The sequence below is a fragment of the Pituophis catenifer genome, unplaced genomic scaffold, assembly GCF_029215685.1.
Source record: "Pituophis catenifer annectens isolate HBS135680 unplaced genomic scaffold, rPitCat1.0.hap2 SCAF_8, whole genome shotgun sequence".
NCBI classification, from domain to species: Eukaryota; Metazoa; Chordata; class Lepidosauria; order Squamata; family Colubridae; genus Pituophis; species Pituophis catenifer.
In genome coordinates this window covers 83,208,996-83,233,417 of record NW_027256888.1, presented here as the reverse complement: position 1 = coordinate 83,233,417, position 24,422 = coordinate 83,208,996, and the positions used below count along the sequence as shown (strand labels likewise).

Genomic DNA, 24,422 nt, shown 5'->3' with positions numbered 1-24,422 from the left:
GTTTCTGGGGGGCTCGAAGCAAAAAGGGCAGCGATCTTCTCAGGCGCAGGACCCCCGGGAGGGGCCCCGAAGTATTAAGGCCTGGACGCTGGAGCAGAAGGAGTCCCGGGCCTCGCTTCTTCCCGAGGCCGCAAGGAAGCTGCGCCCAGGCTTGGGGCTCGGCCCCTCCTCTCCTCCAGGCTCCCTCTTGCCTCGGCTTCCTAGCCCAGAGGGGCCCTCCTACCACGGAACAATCTTTTACCCCGGAGGAACTCGTTTCCTCTTCCCTTCCGACCGACTTTAGGCAGATCTGTTCTTAAACCTATCGGTGCGTTCGGTTGGATCGGCCTTGGGCCGCTCTGCATCCGCAGGATGATGGGTTTTGGTGTTCTCCCTCTCCGTCCGCGCCTTCTCCGCAGGCCGCGCCGGTTCTCCGAAATGACCTTGACTTTCTCGAAGGAGGCTGCGCCGCCCCCCCCCCCGGCCCAGGGCCCCCTCCCACTCCCCGGACACCTCTTTGATGCTTCCACCTTCTATTCACATGAACGGGTCCGACTCCCGAAACCATCCGGGAGCCATTCTTAAACCTGGCCATAAAGGAAAAAAGGGGGGGGGTTCAGAAGACCCCAAACCCTTCACCCATCCGGAGGCAGAATTAAGGAGAAAGCCGCAAAGAGAAGCGGTGGGCGAGGGGAGACCAGAAACGAACCTTCACACGAATAAATAGTCACTAGGACACTAGGCTTCCGGCCGCCTCGCGGAGCCGATGCGCGTGCAAGCGAGCACGGAGAAACTCCGCCGTTTGTCATCGAAAGGGCGCGACCCCCGAGAGGGGAGAGGGGGAAAGACCCTCCCGCGTTTGAGAACGGCGGTTTCTGCTGCTTCACACCCCCCCCCAGTCCCGGGTTAGACGAGCTCCGTCAGAAAGGAGCCACTTCTCCTCTGCAAGGAGTTCTGGTGGAAAGGAAGAGGGGCCACTTGGTGTGATTTTGCTGGTAAATTTCAACCTGTCAAACCCCGTTTTTAAGTTATGCTGTCTCATCCGTGTATTGATAGGTTTCCTATGCCCGGAGTTCCGTAGGTGAGATGGGCGGCATAGAAATGGAAGAATATCAATATGTTCCTAGGGGCTGCGCTGCCCCTCCCTTCTCCCCCTCCCCCTTCCCCCTTTTCTCCTTCTCCTTCTCCGCTGGTGACGGCCTCTAGCCACCGGGGCTCTCCTGCCTGGGGCGGCCTGGGGCGAAGGCCGCCTACGGCAGCGGTCCTACCTGAGTCCCAACCGAAGCCCTTCCCCGGCCCAGGAAGGGAAAAGCAGGGAGGTCAGAGTTTTTGAACTTTTGAAGTTCCAGGGAAAATAAAAATAAAAGCGATATGCCATGAATTGGAATCATAAGGAATGGGGAGACGGGAAATAGGAGGTATTTTGTCAAGCCTTCAGCCCTTCTACCTTCCTCCCTTCCTTCCTTTCCTTCTTTTCCTTCCTTTCTTCCTCTTTCTTTCTTTCTTTCTTTCTTTCTTTCTTTCTTTCTTTCTTTCTTTCTTTCTTTCTTTCTTTCTTTCTTTCTTTCTTTCTTATCAAATTGGCATTACTTCCTCTAGAAACGTACCATATAAATAACGTGCCTATTTATACAAAGGTTTAACGGTTGCCTTTATCTTGAATTTGTATTGTTGGTTTTATCTTGGCTGTACACCGCCCTGAGTCCCTTTGGGAGAAGGGCGGTATAAAAATTTAATAAAACTGAAAAACTGAAACTGAATTTCTGGCGGGAATTAAAAGCGGAGCTCCTGAGCGTATTCCGACTGGCGGCTACCGGATCGAAGGGACGGTATCCGAAGAGCACCTAATACAGAAATCCCGGTCCTTGTTGGTGGATCCGGAGCGAAATCGCTTCGTCCCTGGGTGTCCAGGAACGTTTTTCGCCATCGCGACTGAGGCGTGTGGCTGTTATTGCTGAGCCGCCTGGAAATTCCTCATTTGGACTCCAGCTATGAATCGTTCAACCTCCGTCTTCGAATTTCCTCCTTCGGAAGCGGATGATGGGCCTCCTGATTATTATTGCACGGCTGCCCTGAAAACGAATTCCTCGCTGGAGGGAATCCTTAACGGAGCCTGTGGCTAAGAACACCCCACTTTCTGCCCGGCTGTCCCGGGGATGATGGGAGGTGTAGTCCGGGCGGAGTGACCGCCTGGGATATTCCGCTGGCCTTGGACAACCAGCAAAGCTATTTTTAAAGTGAGGGAAGTCCGAAGGAGGGTCGAGCGACCCTTCTAAGAGGCCACTGACTTTTTGAAAAGGAGGCACAGGGTGGGCGCATCCAACGACTCCTATATTTATTTAAAACATTTATATGCCCCCTCCCCCCAGAGCTGGTTGAAAGGTGGGCGGCTGTATAAATCTTTTAAATAAATGAATAATGCGGTATATTCAGGATGTAAAAATCCACCTATTTGGATGAGATCCCTAAACACACAGGCGCACAGCACGCCCACTGGGAACTGCGCCCGATCCCAAACCCGGCGCCCTGCCCGCCTTTCGGAGGCCTGTCCTCTCAACTGCAAAAATTTAACAAAGAAAAGCAAAGGCATCGGAGGAGAGATAATCCTCCCTGGCATCTCAAGTCTACCCGCAAGGCCTCCGCCCTAACGTGCAAGAGAGCCAGTTTTCTCACGAAAAGGTCCGGGTTCAGACGACATAAACACCCGAATGCCGTGTAAACGACGCCAATGGCGCGATTCCTTCCCTCACCCTCATTGCAGACAGATAAGAGGTGTCCACGCAGCCAGATCCAACGGGAGACGAATCGGATTAAAGTAGTAAGAAATTGTCTTTTTTAAAAGAAAAAAAGAAAGAAAGAAAGAAAGAAAGAAAGAAAGAAAGAAAGAAAGAAAGAAAGAAAGAAAGAAAGAGAAAGAAGAAAGAAAGAGAAAGAAAGAAGAAAGAAAGAAAGAAAGAAGAAAGAAAGAAGAAGAAAGAAAGAAAGAAAGAAAGAAAGAAGAAAGAAAGAAGAAGAAAGAAAGAAAGAAAGAAAGAGAAAGAAAGAGAAAGAAAGAAGAAAGAAAGAAAGAAAGAAAGAAAAAAAGAAAGAAAGAAAGAAAGAAAGAGAAAGAAAGAAGAAAGAAAGAAAGAAAGAAGAAAGAAAGAAGAAGAAAGAAAGAAAGAAAGAAAGAAGAAAGAAAGAAGAAGAAAGAAAGAAAGAAAGAAAGAAAGAAAGAAAGAAAGAAAGAAAGAAAGAAAGAAAGAAAGAAAGAAAGAAAGAAAGAAAGCTAACGGGGTTTTAGTGATAATCCAAGAAGGGTCCTTGGTGCTCTCTGACCTTGGTTGTTTTCTTGCAGACGTTTTACTGCCCGGACTAGGTAACATAATCAGTCCTACGATGGAGTGGGGAGAAGGAGAAGGAGAAGGAGAAGGAGAAGGAGAAGGAGAAGGAGAATAATTGTGGGGTTCTTAGTGGTCTCTGAGCTTGCTTGTTTTCTTGCATTTCATGACCCAACTAGGGAACATCATCAGTGCTAGAAGGGAGTGGGGTTTGGAGGAAAGAGAAGAGGAGGGGTGTGTGTGTGTGTGTGTGTGTGTGTGTGTGTGTGTGTGTGTGTGGTGTTTCTTTGCAGCAGCAGTGGAGCTCCTGGTCCTCCAGAAGCTTCACCAGCCAGATGGCACGGTGGTTCTCCATGAAAGTCCTTGGAGAAGACGTTCAAAGTCAAAGCACCTACAAAGACCAGAATTGTGCAAGCAGAATTTGTGATATCTCCCATGACCCTCTATGGAAGGAAAAGTTGGACTTTGAAGAAGAACCGGAAGAGGATGGAGATTTTTGAGCTTTGCAGTTGGAGAAGGCTCCTGACTGAGAATATTTCATGGACCACCAAGAAAATTAACAATGTGAAATAAAGAAGAGATGTTAAGAGAGAGAAGCAAGTATGACGATTATTATGTTCGTTACTATCATTTTAATATTATAGAATTAATGTTAATGTAATGGATATTGTTGTAAATCTTGATTATCGTTTTACAAAGATATTTGTACCTGGATGACACACTGTTTAATTCAAGATGGAATTATTATCTGAAAAAATAAAAATTGTATTAAAAAAAATAAAAATAAAAGAAACAATGGATCATCAAACAAATGGACACAGAGTTCCAGGCCTAGAGAAGGATTAAAGGGGATTTAATCCAGGTAGTGCAGAGTTCCTGGTCCTTCTGAATGGCTGTTTAGGTGAGCTCAGAGGCTCCAAGGAGATCTTGGCTGGCGGAGAGGGGACGATGACAGGCATTTCGTTGGGACAGGACCAGAATAACAGAGTTGGAAGGAACCTTGGAGGTCCTCTAGTCCAACCCCCTGCTCAAACAGGAGACCTTTTACCACCCCATACAAAGGGCTGTCCAATCTCTTCTTAAAAGCCTCCAGTGATGAAGCACCCACAACTTCTGGTGGCAAGCTGTTCCACTGGTTAATTGTCCTCACTGTTAGGAAATTCCTCCTTAGTTCCAGGTTGCTTCTCTCCTTGATTAGTTTCCACCCGTTGCTTTGGAGAATAGGGGCAGCCCTCTTCTTTGGGGCAGCTGCTCAAATATTGGAAGACTGCTATCGTCTTCCGAGTCTTTTTTTTCATTAAACCAGACATAACCAATCCTTGCAATTTGGCTGAGGATTTCTGGGTATTAAGTCTTAAAGTTTCCAAGGTTGGACACCCCTGACTGGAATCCTAATTCCAGGTGCATAATATACCTTATCCTGGCACAATTCCTACAGGATCCTGGGCGCTGGAGTCCAATCTGAAGGTTGAGAAATTCTTGAATGAATGAATGAATGAATGAATGAATGAGCTGGAAGGGACTTTGGAGGTCTTCTAGTCCAGCCCCCTGGCTCAAGCAGGAGAACCTATATCATTTCAGATAAGTGAGAGCCTTGGTGGTGCAGCAGACTAAAGTACTGTTAAGTAGCACCAGCTGCCTGCAATTACGGCAAGTTCAAATCTCACCAGGCTCAAGGTTGACTCAGCCTTCCATCCTTTCGAGGTAGATAAAATGAGGACCCGGTTTGTGGGGGCAATAAGCTGACTTTGTATAAAAAAGAACACCACTTGGTGGAGGGGGGGGCCAAAGCCCTACTAAGCAGGTATATACAAAAGTATGAAGGCTATTGCTTAACGCATTGTAAGCTGCCCTGAGTCTCCGGAGAAGGGCGGCATATAAATCGAACCAATAAATAAATAAATACTCTAACAGACTCTTCTTCCTTATGCGAAATCTAATACGGATCTCTGCAACACATAGGCATGTTGTGGGTGTGATTCCTGGCCAAGGAAACATAACATTTGACACCAGTTAGCCTCAGATACTTGGTGGAGCTCACACCCAGCCCAGGGGTGGAATCCAATTTTTTTACTACTGGTTCTGTGGGCGTGGCTTGGTGGGCGTGGTGTGGCTTGGTGGGAGTGGCTTGGTGGGCATGGCAGGGGAAGGATACTGCAAAATCCCCATTCCCTCCCCACTCCTGGGGGAAGGATATTGCAAAATCCCCATTTCCACCCCACTCTAGGGCCAGCCAGAGGTGGTATTTGCTGGTTCTCTGAACTGCTCAAAATTTCCACTACCGGTTCTCCCGAACCTGCCAGAACCTGCTGGATTTCACCCCTGACCCAGCCCAAGGAACTTCAAAGCCCATCCTTCCCCAACTTGGTCTGTATGAGGTTACGGCTCCTGTCTGTTCTCTTGACAGTTTGAGGAATCATGGGAGCTGTAGTTCAACAGTTCGGGGACCAGCAGCGCCACCTGCCTGTGGCTTTGAGGTTTTCCTCTTAGCTGCCCCATCATCTCGGTTCTTAAGTTTTAATCTTTTAATTCTAGTTTTGGGTTTTTTAAAGCACTTTTTAATCTTTTTTTTAACATTGTAAACGACCCAGAGTCGCTGTATTAGTGAGATGGGTGGCATAGAAATGTAATAAATAAATAATAATAATAATAATAAATATTAGCTGGGGAGTGGAGGGGGAAAACCTATAGAGAAACAGTAATTTGACGAAGAAGAACGTGTCCTTATTTCTAATGTTGATTTTATGTCTGGGGGGTTATAAGCAGCCCCATTTCCAAAACTTCTGAAGCTTGCAACTGAACTGTTTGGATGGTTCTCTTTTATCCTTTTGTTATTTATTATGTCCTTTTCGAAACATGGACACTGAAACGATATACCGTATTCCAGAGGCACAATACGTTTTATATAAGGGCATTGCTGTGTTGGCAATTTTAACAGAATAACAAGAGTTGGAAGGGGACCTTGGAGGTCATCTAGTCTAACCCCCTGCACAAGCAGGAAACCAGATACCTCCTGATTTTTGGCTACCAAGCATTAAGGCAGATTCTCCTTCTTGCAATGGGAAGCAAAATAGTTTCCCTCATTTTGAGATCCTCAGATACCCAGCACTAGATCCTTGAAGACCCCGGAGAAGAAGGGAGGGTAAAATAGCAGAGTAGAGACGGAGTCGGTGCTCTCGCTGGGGAGGACAGTGGGAAACGGTCAGGACAGGAAGTGATTTGACCTGCTGTGGTGGAATGAGGGACAGTGACGTGTTTGTCCCAAAGGTGCATTTTTTTCCTCCAAAAGGCAACTGGGCTGTCTCGGTTGTTGTTGTTTTCTTTGAAAACATTTCGCTTCCCCTCCAAGAAGCTACTTCAGTTTCCCACCGGTCACTTAGAACCGAGGAAGCTTCTTGGAGGAGAAGCAAAACCTCTTCAAAGGCAAAACAGAAAACAAAACACATGAGAAACTCTAGTTGCCTTTTGGGAAAAGCATCCTTTGACCTGGAAGAATGGGACTCTTCAGAGACAGGGAAGTGGAAGCTGTAAATGGGGTTCCCTTGTGGATCCCCCCCCTTGGTAGTACAGTGGTCTAAGGCACCCTGTTATTAAGCTGGTTATTAAGACCAGCTGCCTGCAATTACTGTAAGTTCGAATCTCGCCAGGCTCAAGGCTGACTCAGCCTTCCATCCTTTCTAAGGTAGGTAAATTGAGGACCCAGTTTGTGGGGGGCAATAAGCTGACTTTGTATAAATATACAAAAGAATGAAGGCTATTGCTTAGCGCATTGTAAGCCGCCCTGAGTCTCCGGAGAAGGGCGGCATATAAATCAAATTTAAAAAAAAAATTGTCAGGGAAAGTTGAGGTGGAATACTAACAGTGAGAAAGGATCATTGACAGTAGCTGAATCATCTCTGTTCTTATTCATTTATTTGTTGGTATCCCACCTTTATTATTTTTCCAAAGAAGGCACTGAACATTACCAACATGTCTTCCTCCTCCTATTTGCCCCCCCCCCACAGCAACAACCCTGTGAGGTAGGTTGAACCAAAAGAGAAAAAGAGAGAGAGGGGGACTGGCCCAGTTACCCAGCCGGCTTTCGTGCCTAAGGGCAGAACTAGAACTCACACTAGTCTCCTGGTGATTGGCCCAAAGTCACCCAGCCGGCTTCCAAGACGATGCTACAACTCACGGCCTCCAGTTTTCTAGCGTGGTGCTTCAAGGCTGGACCGAACGGTTGAATTTGGATGTGGGCATTTTTACACGGGTGAAAACTGTTGGGTTTGGCCAACACTGTTGTGCTGGAGAGGGAGGCCAAGAGAGTCCCTGGACAAGGCTGAACTCAAGGTTTGAAAGGTCTTCAGACAAGGAGAACTTCCCTCTCCCTTCCTTGTCCAGCCTGATCAGCCCAGGTTGGGCTTGTGCACCCATCTGCAGGTCCTCTCGGTACGCTCACAAGGTGCTCGTGCAGCTGGATTCAGACGCAGCCTCTTTCGGGACCGCGCCAGCCCTCCAGGGTAGCCTTCTGTAGGAGAAGCAGAACCGTCCGGCGGGAGGAGTATCTGGGCTCTCTCCATTCAGCTGTGGGAAGACCAAGGAAGCCAGTCAGAAGGAGAAGCTGAAAGGTATCTACTCCAGCCAGAGAAAGCTTCGCTGAAGCCAAAGCAGACAGCGGGAGAGGGAGCTCGCCGTTGTGTCTCTGTATGAACGACTGCTCTGGCCTTGGAATAGAACAGAGCTGGGAGGGACCCGGGAGGCCTTCTAGTCCAACCTCCGGCTAGAACAGGAGACCTCATGAGCCCTGGTGGTAAGAAGGCAGTACTGCAGTGCAGGCTCCTTCTGCTGACTGCCGGCTGCCTGCGATTTGGCAGTTCGATTCTCACCAGGCTCAAGGTGGACTCAGCCTTCCGTCCTTCAGAGGTGGGTAAAATCAGGACCCAGATTGTTTGGGGGGAGAAGATGCTGACTCTGTAAACCGCTTAGAGAGGGATGGAAAGCCCTGTGAAGCGGTATGTAAGTCTTAAGCCCTCGCTGGTAGGAGAGACTGAACACCATTTGAAAGAACTGAGGGATTTTTGTATCCCAACGGGGAGGATAGAACATTGTTCCCGTTAACCCTTGTAACGGGACCGGCCATCGTGAGAGGATGGTTGGCTATTAGCCTCTGTTGGAGAAAAAGAACATTGGACCTTCTCCCTGTCGTGAGAGGACAGTGGAGTCCAGCTCTACAAATGGACATTTTTGTGATCTGTATGTTCAGTCACCCCCTTTGGACTATGATAGACCCCCGGACTGGCCTTTTTCCCATCTTGGTTCGGTTGATGCTCCAAAAAGCCGACCTTCTTGCGCTGCGAGACTCCCCCCCTCTCGCAGGCCTGGCCCTCCACATTATCGAGGGCCTATCTTGATGACGGGCTTTGGAACCCCGAGAGATGGCATGTAGCGAAGAGGGGGTTGAGGGGTTTTTTAGGAAAATTTTTTAAAAAAATTTTAAGGGGACCCGGAAGGGAGGGGGGGGGTTGTAAAAGCGGACCTGGGGGGGTCCAGATAGCAACCGAGCGGGATGATGGGTCGATTAGTCGCAGCAGGAGGGTCGCGAAAGGAAATTCAACCGGGAAGCAGGGGGATGACAGGAAGGGCTGTGAAATTGAAATAATGAGTGGGAGGGGCAGGTATGACGGACGCAGGGGGCCATATCAAGTGTCGGGGGTGCGCATACGCTGTTTACGAGCGATTGCGCACTCCGGCCCCCGATGCGTGACTCGTGTCCTGGGTTGTGTAGAGTCTCAGGCCCTGGGTTCGCGGCTGATGTTGTGTAATGCCAGGTCGGTGGTTAATAAAGCCCCCCTCATTTGTGACCTTATTTCGGAGGGGGGGTGCGGACCTGGCAGGTATCACGGAGACCTGGTTGGGCCAGGAGGGGGGGGTCCCCCTCGTTGAGATGTGCCCGCCAGGTTTCCGTGCATTTCATCAGCCAAGGGCCCAGGGGAGGGGTGGGGGAGTGGCGGTGATTATTAGGGAAAGTCTTTGTCCGAGGGAGACCACTGTTCCTCAGATAGCCGGATGTGAGTCCCTCTGTGTAAAGTGGGGCCGTGGGGTGCAGATGGGTTTGCTGACTACGTACCTGGCTCCCTGCCACGTGGCAGCGACCCTGCCCGAGCTACTCGACGTCATTGCCGGGGTGGCGGTTGATACCCCCAGACTTATTGTCATGGGGGATTTCAACCTTCCATCCGCGGGTGAGGCGTCAGAGGTGGCTCGGGAGTTCATGGCTTCCATGACGGCCATGGACCTGACCCAGTTAGTTCAAGGCCCCACTCACATAGGGGGACACACTCTGGACCTGATTTTTGTCTCTGGTCAGTGGTTGAATGATCTTGGTAGAGGGGACCTAGATATTAAACCCTTGTCATGGACAGATCATTCGCTCCTCCAACTAGACTTTCCTACCGCCGCCCCCCGCCGCAGGGAGACGGAGCCAACTAGATGGTTCCGTCCCAGGCGCCTGATGGAACCCGAAAGGTTCCTGACGGAGCTTGGGCCGTGTCCTGAGACCCTAGCACACGACTCGACTGAAGAGCTGGTGGCCGCCTGGGAAAGGGCGGCCGCTGGAGCTTTGGACCGCGTCGTGCCTTTGCGGCCTCTGACCCGATGCCGATCTCAACTGGCTCCTTGGTTTTCTGAGGAGCTGAGAGAGATGAAGCGTCGGAAAAGACGCCTAGAGAGCATTTGGAGGACTAGCCAATCCGATTCCGACCGGACACAGGTGAGGTCTTATATCAAGACCTACCTAGTGGCGATAAAAGCGGCAAAGTCTAACCACTTTTCCGCTCTTATCGCATCTGCAGAGAACCGCCCAGCCGCCTTGTTTAGGGTGACCCACTCCCTCCTCCGGGGGGGAGTGCGGGAAGATCCCTTGCAGGGTCGCGCTGAGGATTTTGTGCAATTCCTGCACGATAAAGTCGCTCGGATTCGGGATGGCTTGGACTCCGACTGGATGAGTCCACGGGAGGAGACGAGGGCAGGTCTTGAGAATGTTATCTGGGAGGAGTTTGATCCTGTGACTCCCGAGGATGTGGACAGGGTTCTGGGTAAGATTAGTGCCGCCACGTGTTTATTGGACCCGTGTCCCTCCTGGTTGGTGCTGGCCTCCCGGGAGGTTACACGAGGCTGGCTCCAGGGGATTATAAGTGCTTCTCTGAGTGAGGGTGCCTTTCCTGCCGCCTTGAAAGAGGCGGTAGTGAGGCTCCTCCTCAAGAAGCCTTCCCTGGACCCGGCTGAATTAGCCAACTATCGTCCAGTCTCCAACCTTCGTTTTGTGGCGAAGGTTGTTGAGAGCGTGGTGGCACGACAACTTCCCCGGCACCTGGATGAAGCTATCTATCTAGACCCGTACCAGTCGGGCTTCAGGCAGGGGTACAGCACTGAAACGGCATTGGTCGCGTTGGTGGATGATCTCTGGAGGGCTCGGGACAGGGGCTGCTCCTCTGTCCTAGTCCTATTAGACCTCTCGGCGGCTTTTGATACCATCGACCATGGTATCATGCTGCAGCGGTTGAGGGGGTTAGGAATAGGGGGCACCGTTTTGCGGTGGTTCTCCTCCTTCCTCTCCGACCGCTCGCAGTTTGTGTTGGCAGGGGGACAGAGGTCGACCTCGAGGCATCTCGCATGGGGAGTGCCACAAGGGTCGGTCCTCTCGCCTCTCCTGTTCAACATTTATGTGAAGCCGCTGGGTGAGATCATCCGTGGTTTCGGGGTGAAGTGTCATCTGTACGCTGACGATACTCAGCTGTACATCTCCACCCCAGACCACCCCAACGATGCCCTTGATGTGATGTCCCGCTGCCTGGAGGCCGTGCGGGCCTGGATGGGGAGGAACAGGCTCAGACTCAACCCCTCCAAGACCGAGTGGCTGTGGCTTCCGGCGCCCCGATATGGTCAGCAGGTGCCATCGCTGACTATTGGGGGTGAATCTTTGCCCCCCACAGAGAGGGCTCGCAATCTGGGTGTCCTCCTGGATACACGGCTGTCTTTAGAAGAGCATATGACGGCCGTGGCCAGGGGGGCCTTTTATCAGGTTCGCCTGATTCGCCAGTTGCAGCCCTTTCTGGATCGGGACGCCTTGCGCACGGTCACTCACGCCCTTGTCACCTCCCGGTTGGACTATTGTAATGCTCTCTACATGGGGCTCCCCTTGAAGAGCACTCGGAGGCTCCAACTGGTCCAGAATGCGGCCGCGCGGGGTGGTTATGGGTGCAACCCGTTGTGCCCATGTGACACCCCTCCTGCGCGAGCTGCACTGGCTCCCAGTGGTCTTCCGGGTGCGATTCAAGGTGTTGGTTACCACCTTTAAAGCGCTCCATGGCATAGGACCCGGGTACCTTCGAGACCGACTTCTGCCACCAATAGCCTCCCACCGACCAGTTCGCTCCCACAGAGAGGGTCTCCTCCGGGTGCCATCAGCCAAGTTATGTCGGCTGGCGACACCCAGGGGGAGGGCCTTCTCTGTGGGAGCTCCAGCCCTGTGGAATGAATTGCCCCCCGAAATACGAAAGATTTCCGACCTCCGGGTGTTTCGCTGCGCTCTGAAGACCCTGTTGTTCCGCCAGGCAGGGCTATTAACATAATGTTTTAAATTGGGGTATTTTAAATTTCTGGGATTTTAATTGGAGCCTAATTATTTAATGATTTTAAATTTTAATTGTTGTCGTGTTTTTTGTGTTTTTAAATAGGCTGTACACCGCCCTGAGTCCTTCGGGAGAAGGGCGGTATAGAAATAAAATTATTATTATTATTATTATTATTATTAAGCGCTATTGCTATTCTTGTAGGACAAATGGCTGTCGAACCTCTTCTTAAAAGCCTCCAGTAATGGAGCCATCCACAAGTTCTGGTGGCCAGCTGTTCCACTGGTTAATTGTCCTCACCGTCAGGAAGTTTCTCCTTAAATCAGGTTGCTTCTCTCCTTGATTAGTTTCCATCCATTATTTCTTGTCCTGCCCTCTTACTTGAAGTGCTTGTTGCTGTTGAAGACTTTTTTTCTCCACCCCCCACTTTTTTTTTTTAGGTAGCCTGGTACAAGATACAGGTGGAGGGAGCAAAAGAGAATCTCCTGGAATCTTAGCTCATTCCCGTTCAGATTTATGATTTATGCAGACGCAAGGAGGGATGAGCAAGTGGACACATTTTGGGGTGCATTTGGGAGGGTGGAGCTTGCTTTTCAGCATCAGTTTAGAACAAGACTAAGAGGGAATGGAAAAGATCATTCAGATCACAAACGTTTCTGGAATACCTGAAAAAAAGCACCTGAGGGCAGGAGAAGCAGCAACGGATGGAAACTCACCAAGGAGAGAAGAAATCTGGACTAAGGAGGAATTTCCTGACAGTGAGGACAATTAACCAGTGGAACAGCCTGCCACCAGAAGTTGTGAATGCTCCAACACTGGAGGTTTTAAGAAGAGATTGGACAAACCATTTGCCTGAAATGGCATAGGGTTTCCTGCCTAAGCAGGGGTTGGACTAGAAGACCTCCAAGGTCCCTTCCAACTATTCCATTCCATTCCATTCCATTCCATTCCATTCCATTCCACTCCACTCTACTCTATTCCAGTATTCTGTTCTGTTCTGTTCTGTCTTGTTCTGTTCTGTTCTGTCTTGTTCTGTCTTGTCCTGTCCTGTCCTGTCCTGTCCTATTTTATTCCAATTTCCTATTCCAATTTCCTATTCTATTCTGTTCTGTTCTGCTCTGTTCTATTCCAATTTCCTATTGCATTCTGTTCTATTATGTCCTGTCCTGTCCTGTCCTGTCCTGTCCTATCCTATCCCCATTCCCATTCCCATTCCCATTCCCATTCCCATTCCCATTCCCATTCCCATTCCCTGGTTCTGAATATCCAGGGACTTCTAGCTGGCTTAAGGCAACTGCTGATGGATGGATGGATTTTGAAGGCCCTCCAGTTCCTACTTTGGGTGCCTTGTATTCTTGCGTTCTCCTAAAGAGGCTGTGTTTTGTCGAGTGAAGATCCCTCGGCCTAAAGAGTGACCTTCGGTGCCTAACATCTCTCCCCCCCCCGCCTCTGATGTTGGATGACATCTTCTGAAGCCCATGTCTGGACGGGCGAAGGAGAAATTAAATGGCCAGACTTGGCCAACTTCCTTCTGAACGGCCTTCTTCTCTTTCTGAAGCGCAGTGGCCTCCAACTTTGTTGCTTCTACACCAAGAAGAAACTTTCTTCCTTTGGTCACGAGGTTCTTCCAGATCCAAGTGGGAAGCAGGATTTCGCCCCAGCCCTGAGACGGACCTGAATGGCTTCCTCTCGGTTTCCATCCTGCTGCACTTCTTCCTGGGTGCTCTTCTTTTTCGTCCACGTGATCCACTTTTGATATATCCTGCAAAAGATGATCGGTGGGATGGTAACTTCGGATATCACCCAGCTACCAGCTCGGATGGTCTCACCCGGCTAGAACAGGGGTGTGAAAGTCGAGGCCCGTGGGCCGGATGCGGCCCAGAGGGTGCTTAGACCTGGCCTGCGGGCCTGCCATGGAAACGGTGAAGGGCCGGGCTCCGTTTTCACTGGCAGAGGGCTGCAGGAGGCCGTCGTGGCTGGAAACGGAGCCTCAATGAGTGACGTCAAGCTGGCCACGCCCACCCTGGCCATGCTCCCCCCCAAGGTCAAACACAACTCTGATGCAGCCCTCAATGAAATCGAGTTTGACGCCCCTGTGCTAGAATGATAGAGCCCTAAGGATGGATCGGCCCACCGGATCAGCTAATGCAGGGCTTTCCGAATTTGGCAACTTTAAGACTTGTGGACTTCAACTCCCAGAATTCCCCAGCCAGCCATGCTACTTAGATTTTAGAAGAGAATATTTGTAGCTCAGGTTGAACTGTAGGAGGAGGAGAAGGAGAGAAGGAAGAGGAGGAGGAGAGGAGAAGAAGGAGGGGAAGAGGAGGAGGAAGAGAAGGAGAGAGGGAAGAGGAGGAGGAGGAGGAGAGGAGGAGGAGAAGGAGAAGAAGAGAAGAAGGAGGAGGAGGGGAAGAGGAGGGGGAGGAGAAGGAGAGAAGGAAGAGGAGGAGGAGGAGATGATGAGAAGAAGAGCAGAAGAAGGAGGACGAGGGGAGGAGGAGGAGGGGAAAAGGAGGAGGGGAAGAGGAGGAGGAGGAGGAGGAGAGGAGAAGAAGGAGGAGGAGGAGGAGGAGAGGAGGAGGGGAAGAGGAGGAGGAAGAGAAGGAGAGAGGGAAGAGGAGGAGGAGGAGGAGAGGAGGAGGAGAAGGAGAAGAAGAGAAGAAGGAGGAGGAGGAGGGGAAGAGGAGGAGGAGAAGGAGAGAAGGAAGAAGAGGAGGAGGAGATGATGAGGAGAAGAAGAGCAGAAGAAGGAGGACGAGGGGAGGAGGAGGAGGAGGGGAAAAGGAGGAGGGGAAGAGGAGGAGGAGGAGAGGAGGAGAAGGAGAAGGAGAAGGAGAAGAGGAGGAGAGGAGGAGGGGGAGGAGGAAGAGGAGAGGAGGAGGGGGAGGAGGAAGAGGAAGAGGAGAGGAGGAGGAGGAATGGGGAATTATGGGATTTGAAGTCCGCAAGTCATAAAGTTGCCAAAATTGGAGACCCCTACCCTAGGAGAAGGACTCTTCATGACCCCATGGACCGCCGTATGCCAGCTGGTCGTAATTCAAGGACTACCTCTATGGGTGTAGCTAACCTAACTGTCAGCCTAAAGGAGAGCTTGGGAGGGATCCTGCCCCATCCAGTGCTGGACTTCTCAATACCCCCCAGATGAGTCTCACCGGGATCCGTTCGTTTTCATGCCAAAGACCAGGCCGGCCAGAGCAGCTATGCAGACCAAGGCAACAGCTATCCAAGCCAAGATCTTGAAGATGGTCAGTTTAGAGAGCACTGCAGGCAAAGAGAAGGAGAGAGAGAGAGAGACGGGAGTCTTTAACAGAATAATAGACTTGGAGGTCTTCTACTCCAACACCCCCCCCCCCTGTTAAGGCAGGAAACCCTCTACCATTTAAGACAAATGGCTGTCCAATCACTTCTTTAAAACCTCCAGTGATGGAGCTCCCACAACTTCTGGTGGCAAGTTGTTCCACTGATTAATTGTTCCAACTGTCAGGAAGTTTCTCCTTAGTTCTAGGTTGCTTCTCTCCTTGATTAGTTTCCACCCATTGCTTCTTGTCCTACCCTCAGGGGCTTTGGAGAATAGCTTGACTCTAGAGGTGGGTTTCAGCAGGTTCTGACCAGCCTTGGTGGTGCAGCAGACTAAAGTGCTGTTAAGTAACACTAGCTGCCTGCAATTACTGCAAGTTTGAATCTCACCAGGCTCAAGGTTGACTCAGCCTTCCATCCTTCTGAGGTAGGTAAAATGAGGACCCGGTTTGTGGGGGCAATAAACTGACTTTGTATAAAAAAGAACACCATTGGGGGGGGCGCCCTACTAAGCAGGTATATACAAAAGTATGAAGGCTATTGCTTAACGCATTGTTAATGCGTGAGTCTCCGGAGAAGGGCAGCGTATAAATTTGAACCAATAAATAAACCAATAAAATAAATAGTTCTGGAGAACCGGTAGCAGAAATTTTGAGTAGTTTGGAGAACCGGTAGTAAAAATGCTGACTGGTCCCGTCCCCACCAATTCTCTGCCTCCCAAGTCCCAGCTGATCGGGAGGAAATGGGGATTTTGCAGTAACCTTTCCCTGGATTGGGGAGGGAATGGAGATTTTACAGTATCCTTCCCCTGCCACGCCCACCAAGCCACACCCACAGGACCGGTAGTAAAAAAATTTTGAAACCCATCACTGCTTGACTCCCTCTTCTTTGGGGCAGCCCCTGAGATATTGGAATATTTCTATCATGTCTCCAATAGTCTTTCTCGTCATTAAACTAGACATACCCAGTTCCTGCAACCGTTCATCCTATGTTTTAGCCTCCAGCCCCCTCATCCTCTTTGTTGCTCTTCTCTGCACTCTTTCTAGAGTCTCAGCATCTTTTTTTAAGTTCTTCTAAGCAAACAGTTCTTTGGGACAATTTCCTACTGGGATGGATCAACTTCCAGGATGGTCCAAGGCTTGGAACTATCTTGATGCCTCCAGAGATTTTGGGAATGAAGGTCTCAAAATTCCTGGTGGTCTCCTCCTCGCTTTAGGGAGAGAGGCGAAGAACCTGTGATCTTCACGTCTCCTGCTATCACAACTCCCAACACCCTCCCTTCTTGGCCAACTGATGGAGATGCTGGACTTGTGGTTCAAGGAACACGGGCTCCTTTCTTCTGGTCCTCTATTGCTCACGGAGAGGTAGTCCTCGAAGGACAACCAAAATAAAGCCCAACATTTCTGTTGCTAAACAAGATAGTGGTTAAGTGAAATTGGCCCCATTTTACGACCTTCCTTGCCACAGTCGTTAAGTTAGTTGTAACAGGGTCGTTCTGCGAATCTGGCAACCTCATCGACTTTGCTTGTCCGAAGGTCGCAAAAGGGGATCGAATGAACCCCAGGATGTTGCGCCCATCATAAATCTGAACCGGTTGCCAAGCCTCCGAATTTTGATCACATGACCCCGGGGTCTTAAGCCGCTTTTTTCAGTGCATTGTAACTTTGAACGGTCACTAAATGAATGGTTGTAAGTCGAGGACCCACCTGTGTTCTTCCAGATTCATTAGCTCAACCGGAATGACCTAGCTAGTGATTCTAGAAGTTGAAATCTAGCTTCACCAAAGGTTGCAAGTTGGAGAAGACCAATCCACTGTACATCTCCAGCTCTGTCTCCACCCTGTCCCTCCAGGGAGTCTACTTACGTCCGGCATTGAAGGTGATGCTGCTGTTTGCGTTGCCGAAGGTGTTGTTAGCTTTACACACAAAATCCCCTGAATCTTTTTCCGTGATGTCCTGAATCTCCAGTCTCAAATGGTTATCCGAGTAGAAAGTGTGGAAACGCTGACCAACTAGTGAGAAGCATTTGGTGGCAGCCAGGAGTTGACCTCCTTTGTACAGGGCCAGCCTGGAAGGTGGGTAGCTGTCCACTTGGCAGGTGATGATAGCCAACTTCCCGTTCTGAATGTCCAGGTAAGCGTTCAAGGAGGGGCGTTCAGGTGCATCTACATTAACAAGAACAAAAGAACTTCCCTGATCAACAGCCAGGCCAATCGGCCATCGACAGACACAGAGATAAACAACGTTTACATGCCATTCAAATGAGAACAACCAAAAAGCTAAAGGACCACAATACCTCCTTGCCAAGCAATCAGCACCCACATAGGCAGAGATTAACGCCAACATGAACACCAGACCAACAATCAAAGAATAAAGAATAACCCAATCAAGGAGCTATTAATTCAGACAAACAATCCAAGAGAAAGAAAACAGCCTAATCAAGGAATCATCAGGAACGCTCCCACCAACACTGTCAAGGCAAGCCTTTAATCTATAAAACCAGAGTAAACTCCACCTAGATGTTACCTAGTTGGGTCATGAAATGTCTGTAAGAAAACCACCAAGCTCAGAGAGCACCAAATCTTTTTTCTCCCCCTCCCCTTCTCCCCCTGCTCTTCCCCTCCGCAAACCCCCCCTCCCTTAGCTCTCATGATGTTACCTGGCTGGGTAATGAAACCTCTGCATGAAAACAGCCAAGCTCAGAGAGCACCAAGGACTCCACAGTTCTTCTTCTCCTCTTCCTCCTCCTCCTCCTCTCTGCAAACCCCCCTCCCTTCTAGCACTCATGATGTTACCTGGCTAGGTAATGAAACATCTGCATGAAAATAGCCAAGCTCAGAGAGCACCAAGGACCCCACGCGACAGATCCATTCCTGGCCTTGGGTCTGTGGACCAGATGTTTCTACTATTTATTTAATGTTTTAATATTGAACTTGTTCCTGTTTGAAACTCAAGAAGAACTGTTTTTATTGTGTAATGACAACAACTGGTAAGAAGACTTTGTACTTGGAATATCCCTGGATTGATATTTTAACTATCGCCTTATCTGTGTGTGACTTGGATTGTTATTGGACTTTGCTTTACTTTTTCCTAAAAGTAAAAGACTACAACAACTCAATGTGTCAGTATATTAACTGTGATTATTCATAAACACTCTCAGCTGTTTTCATGTGCATACTCAAGGGGTACTTTGCTCCATAATCCATAACATCGGTTATGAGCCAAGAATATCCTTAACACCAGATTAGCCATCTGCCTGCTGATGGGCCGTCGCTGAGGCGAAATGGCCCACAACGTTCTCGAGTCACAATACTCACACTGCACCTTCAGCTGGACAAAGGCTGAGGTCAGACTTCTCGTCCTTCCCGGTTGCCTGGCAGTGGTAGGCCCCGGTGTCATCCCTGGTCACTCGGCTCAAGAGGAGGGAGCCATCGGGGCTATCCCAAAGCCACTGGCTGTTCTTGTACAGGTGTAGTTCATGGGCTCCACCACCCGGCTGGCAATCTCACAGGTCAGGTTGGCCTGAGCGCCTTCGTGGACATCTGGCGATGGGTCGACGGTGATTCTTGCACCTGATGGGGTGAAGAGCAAACGAGGAATGGAAAGAGCCCGGCCCCTTCGCTGACTCGCCTTCTCTCCCCCTCCTACCCTGGAACAAGAGGGTTGTTGAGCGCTGCTGGCTGGGGGGATTCTGGGAGTTGAAGTCCACCCACTGCTGTAGAAGATCTTAGCCTACAACTCTCATCATCCTGAGCCATCTAACATACCTTCCCTGGCTTGGAGAAGTCTATCTCAGAGTAGAAAGAGGAAGGAAGGAGAAGAACGACTCACTCGGCACCCTGAAGTGTATCGAGGCAGCAGAGGTCCCGTAGGCGTTCTTAGCTAGGCAGCGGTATTTTCCTTCGTCCTCCTGAAGGGACCTTCTGGATCTCCACTTTCAGGACGTTGTGAGAGGCGTGAACGACGTACCGTTGAGCGGGCAAGTTCCCCGAGAGCCTGCTGGAAGCCGCCACCATCACGTTTCCTCGGTGGAGCGTCAGCTCAGCGGGCGGATAGCTCTCCACGGCGCACTGCAGGATGGCCTGGTGGCCCGAGGGGCTTTCCAGGAAGGAGGTGAGGGTGACCTTCTTGGGCTCGTCTGCGGAGAAGACCAGATGCAGAACGTCAACCCTAAAAGGGGGCCCTGGCCACTGGTGGCACATGCGGATCCCGTACAGGTGGTCCTCCACTTACGACGATTCATTGAGGAACTATTCCAAGTTACAACGGCTGTGAAAAAAGGGACTTAGGACCCTTTTCGCACTTAGGACCATTGAAGCATCTCCCTCCCCCCCCATGGTCACGTGATCAAAATTTGGATGCTTAGCAACTCCTCTCCTCTTACTTGACTATCTTCTCCTGTCTGTTTTTCTTCTCTCTCTTTCTCCTTCTTTTTTTCTCTATCTTTCTCTTTCTCCTCCTCCTCCTTTCTCCTTCTCCTCCTCTATCTTCTGTCTCTTTTTCTTTCTTTCTCTCTCTTTCTCTTCTTTCTCTTTTTCCTCCCTCCTCCTATCTTCTCCTTTCTCCTCCTCCTCGTCTCTTTCTCTTTCTCCTCTTCCTTTCTCCTTCCTTCTCCTTGTCTATCTTCTCCTGTCTCTTTCCTTTTTCCTCCTCTTTTTCTTATCTTCTCCTTTCTCCTTCCTCCTCGACTATCTTATCCTGTCTCTTTCTCTTCTCTTTCTCTTTCCTCCTCCTCCTTTCTCCTTCTCCTCATCTATCTTCTGTCTCTTTTTCTTTCTCTCTCTTTCTCTTCTTTCCCCTTTCTCCTCCTTCTATCTTCTCCTTTCTCCCCCTCCTCCTTGTCTCTTTCCTCTTTCTCCTCTTATTTTCTCCTTCCTTCTCCTTGTCTATCTTCTCCTGTCTCTTTCCTTTCTCCTCCTCTTTGTCATATCTTCTCCTTTCTCCTTCCTCCTCGCCTATCTTCTCCTGTCTCTTTCTCTCCTATCTCTTTCTCTTTCTCTACTTCCTCCTCCTTCTATCTTCTTCTTTCTCCTCCTCCTCCCCTCTGCTCACTCAGGGTATATCCATGACCTTACAGGCACAAGTCAACCTTTATAGCACCTCCAGAGACCCCAGACCTGGCCCTTGACCAAAGGATCTGATCTCCCTTTGAGCCTGGTGACCTCAAGTCCTGCTGAAGCCCCCCCTGCCACCTTCTCGGGTCAGTAGTTCCCATCAGGAGCAAGGACAACAGTTCGTTGGAAACAAGGCTGAAGACAGACAGCTATGGGCCTGACGATATGTTGGGATCCAGACAGACAGACAGAGGAAGTTCTGTTCTCCCACCCCAAAGCCAGAAGGTACTCACAGTGCACATAGAGAGCGACGGGTGGAGACATCCTGGTGCCCCCTTTCGTCTTGAGCCTGACAAGAGTAGGATCCCATGTCCCGGGGAGTAACAGCTTGGAGCAGGAAGGAGGTGGCCGGACCTTCTCCCAACCACCTGGCATCCTTGTACCAGGTGTAGAGGGCTGACGCTTGGAAGTTGGCATCTTCGCAGATGAGAGAGACACGCTGTCCTTCGTGCACATCTGGGGCGGGCTCAATCACCAGCCCTTAGAGCTATCCGGGGAGGAGAAGAAGAGCGACATGGACGGATGGCAGAAGTCCTCCAACCTCCGTTCCCTCATGCTAAGTCAGTGTTGATCAACCTTGGAAGCTTGAAGATGGGTGGACTTCAACTCCCTCTGGCTGGGGGATTCTGGGAGTTGAAGTCCACCCATCTTCAAGCTTCCAAGGTTGATCAACACTGTGCTAAGTCAATGGTGTTACAGGTGTTACGTCTACCTTATATGCAGCTCTATCGTTCTTCTCTATTGTAGTTGTTTCCCCGTATCACATGGCCACTCTAGGATTCATCTCTATTGTTCCCCCGCAATGCATTGCCTGTCCCTGTTGTATTACTCACTCTCTAGGCCTGTAGTGTGCTTACTTACTCTACGTGAAACGAACGGACGGAGTGAACATCCTCCGCCATCGCCCCCTAAATTGCCTTCTTTCTACTCTCCGGAGCCTTCAACAACCTATCAAGCGCCTGATGGACCAGAAGGAGCTGCAGGTCCTACACTTCCTGTAGGTGTACATGCTCTGGGCGTGTACATGCTTGCTTCGCACGCATGTGTCCGTGCACGCGCCTGGCCTTCCGCGCATGTGCTTTCCTTGCTCGTGTGCCCTTCCGCGCATGTGCCCAGTCTTGAAAACGTGCCTAAATAGCACGACTTGGAGCCGGGACTGATTCTCCCGAACCGGCTGAATACCACTTCTGCTCCTGCAGCACTCTGCCTGCTGTCCGCCGGGGCCAGCCTGGAAATGTCAAAGGATCAGCCGGTGGGCGTTAAATTTGACACCCCTGATTTACAGCTAGGAAGGCTCATGTCCTCCTGGCCTCTGGACTCCCTTCCTGCCTCCAGGAGTTTGGCTCCTTGGCTGGAGGAAAAGAACGGTGGTGCTGAACCCAATATCTCATCCCAGGTAGTCCTTGAGTTACCACAGTTCGTTTAAGGACGGTTCGAAGTTACAACGGGACTGAAAAAAGTGACTCAGGACCAGTGGTGAAATCCAATTTTTTTTTTTACTACCGGTTCTGTGGCTTGGCGGGCGTGGCTTGGTGGGCATGACAGGGGAAGGATACTGCAAAATCTCCCATTCCCACCCCACTCCAGTGGAAGAATACTGCAAAATCCCCATTCCCTCCCCACTCCAGCAGAAGAATACTGCAAAATCCCCATTCCCTCCCCACTCTAGGGGAAGGTTACTGCAAAATCCCCATTCCCTCCCCTCTCCAGGGGAAGGATACTGCAAAATCTCCATTCCCACCCTACTCTGGGGCCAGCCAGAGGTGGTATTTGCCGGTTCTCTGTACTACTCAAAATTTCCGCTACCGGTTCTCCAGAACCTGCTGGATTTCACCCCTGCTTAGGACCGTTTTTTCCCCCACTTATGACCCCAAGGTCACGTGATCAAAATCCAGACGCTTGGCAACTGACTCATTTTCACGATGGTCACAGCGTCCCGGGGTCATGTGACCCTCCTTTCGTGGCCTTCTGACGAGCACCGTCAACGGGGAAGCGGGATTCCCTTAACAACCGTGTCACTTAACAAGTGTGGCAAGGAAGGTCATAAAATGGGGGGGAAAACTCATTTAATGGATGTCTCGCTTAGCAACATGAATTTGCGGCTCAGTTGCAGTTGTAACCCGGGGAGTTCCTGTACGCTCTAAGGCTTGAGCCCTCTTACTCACTCTCCACGGAGAGGTTGAAAGACGCCTGGGCTTGGCCAAGAGAGTTGCTCGCCCAGCACTCGTAGCTCCCCTTCGTCCTTCAGGTTGACGTCTCGGATCTCCAGCCTCAAGGAATTTGGGGAGGAAGCAGCCCTCAGCTTCTGGCCTGGCACCCCACGGACTTTGGAGGAGCTGGACGCCAAGACTTGGTCAGCACGGCGAAGGGACAGCATGGAAGGAGGGTTGCTCTCAGCGGTGCACAAGATGATCGCCAGCTGCCCTTTCTGGATCTCCAAGAAGGACTTGACCAGCACATTCCTGGGTGGATCTTCCAGGAAAAGAGGAGAGAGGTTAGGCCGTAGATATGTCATAGACTAGAAGCAGGGACCCCCAGGGTCGGAAGAGATCTTGGAGGTCTCCAACCCCCTGCCTGGATAAGAACCTGAGATCATCCTGAAGGACAGTTGGGACTTTGGGAAAAAGGGCAGAGAAGAGCAACTAAGAGGATTAAAGGCCTGGAGACTAAAACATACGAAGAACGGTGGCAGGATTTGGGTCTGGCCAGTCTAGAGAAAAGAAAAGGCGAGAGGGGCTGTGATAGCATCCAATGAAGAGGGGGGTCCACCTATTCTCCAAAGCCCCTGAAGGCAGGACAAGAAGCAACGGATGGAACCCCAATCAAGGAGAGAAGCAACCTGGAATTAAGGAGAAACTTCCTGACAGTGAGGACAATTAACCAGTGGAACAACTTGCCACCAGAAGTTGTGGGTGCTTCATCACTGGAGGCTTTTAAGAAGAGACTGGGGTGCCATTTGTCTGAAAGGGCATAAGGTCTCCTGCTTGAGCAGGGGGTTGGACTAGAAGACCTCCAAGGTCCCTTCTAACTCTGTTATTCTAGTTTGCCCCCAGCAGTGAGGATGTTGATGTCAGCAGTCTGATGCTGCCAGAAAAAGGAGGAGACGAGGCTTGACTTTTCACCTAATTATTTTTCTCTGTAGATAATATTCCCTAGGAGATGGGATGGGAGGGGGGGAACATTCCTGTGGGTTGAGGTCAGAAGCTGGGGAGACTGGCTTGGAAGATGGCCAATGAGAAGATGAGAATTGGGGAACGGAAAGGGAAGGGTCTGGGGGTCAGAGGGTTAGTATTGGCTACGACAAAGTCGGGGCCAGATCTGTCGTACTCAATAAATGGAATATTTCAGCAAAGATTAATTGTTTGGGAGTGCAATTTATTTGAGATGACATCGAAACCTGACAGTTACCTAGTTGGGTAACCATCAACCCCAGAGAGCACCAAGAACCCTGCAGTCCTTTTCCTCCTCCTCCTCCTCCTCCTCCTCCTCCTCCTCCTCCTCCTCCTCCTCCTCCTCCTCCTCCTCCTCCTCCTCCTCCTCCTCCAAGCCCCCTCCCCTTCTAGCACTGAGGATATTACTTAGTTGAGTCATGAAACGTCTTCAAGAATCAACCAAGCTCAACGACCATCAAGGACCCCACAGTCCTCCTCCTCCTCTCCTCCTCTCTCTTCTTCTTCTTCCTCCTCGCAAACCCCGTCCCTTCTAGCAGTGGTAATGTTACTAAGTTTGTTAATGGTGGCGCAGCAGACTAAAGTGCTGTTAAGTAGCACCAGCTGCCCTGCAATTACTGTGAGTTCAAATCTCACCAGGCTCAAGGTTGACTCAGCCTTCCATCCTTCCGAGGTAGGTAAAATGAGGACCCGGTTTGTGGGGGCAATAAGCTGACTTTGTATAAAAAAAGAACACCGCTGGGGAGGGGGGGGGGCGAAAGCCCTACTAAGCAGGTATATACAAAAGTATGAAAGCTATTGCTTAACGCATTGTAAGCCGCCCTGAGTCTCTGGAGAAGGGCGGCATATAAATCGAACCAATAAATGAATAAATGAATAAATGAATAAATGAATGAATAAATGAATAAATGAATAAATGAATAAATGAATGAAT

At 50.2% G+C, this 24,422-nt stretch overlaps 1 protein-coding gene across 1 annotated transcript in view; it reads right to left on the bottom strand.

Moving 5' to 3' along the window:
* Positions 1-7,203: 7,203 nt before the first annotated feature.
* Positions 7,204-24,422, bottom strand: part of SIGLEC1 (sialic acid binding Ig like lectin 1) — a 45,340-nt gene continuing 28,121 nt past the window's right edge. Inside the window, 13 exon segments of the mRNA XM_070948570.1 lie at positions 7,204-7,862; positions 13,583-13,670; positions 15,061-15,169; positions 17,070-17,369; positions 18,522-18,570; positions 18,572-18,672; positions 18,675-18,776; positions 19,036-19,120; positions 19,122-19,342; positions 20,552-20,591; positions 20,593-20,798; positions 22,484-22,553; positions 22,555-22,790. Of these exon segments, the coding sequence (XP_070804671.1) occupies positions 7,734-7,862; positions 13,583-13,670; positions 15,061-15,169; positions 17,070-17,369; positions 18,522-18,570; positions 18,572-18,672; positions 18,675-18,776; positions 19,036-19,120; positions 19,122-19,342; positions 20,552-20,591; positions 20,593-20,798; positions 22,484-22,553; positions 22,555-22,790 (1,736 nt within the window). The 3' untranslated portion in view covers positions 7,204-7,733.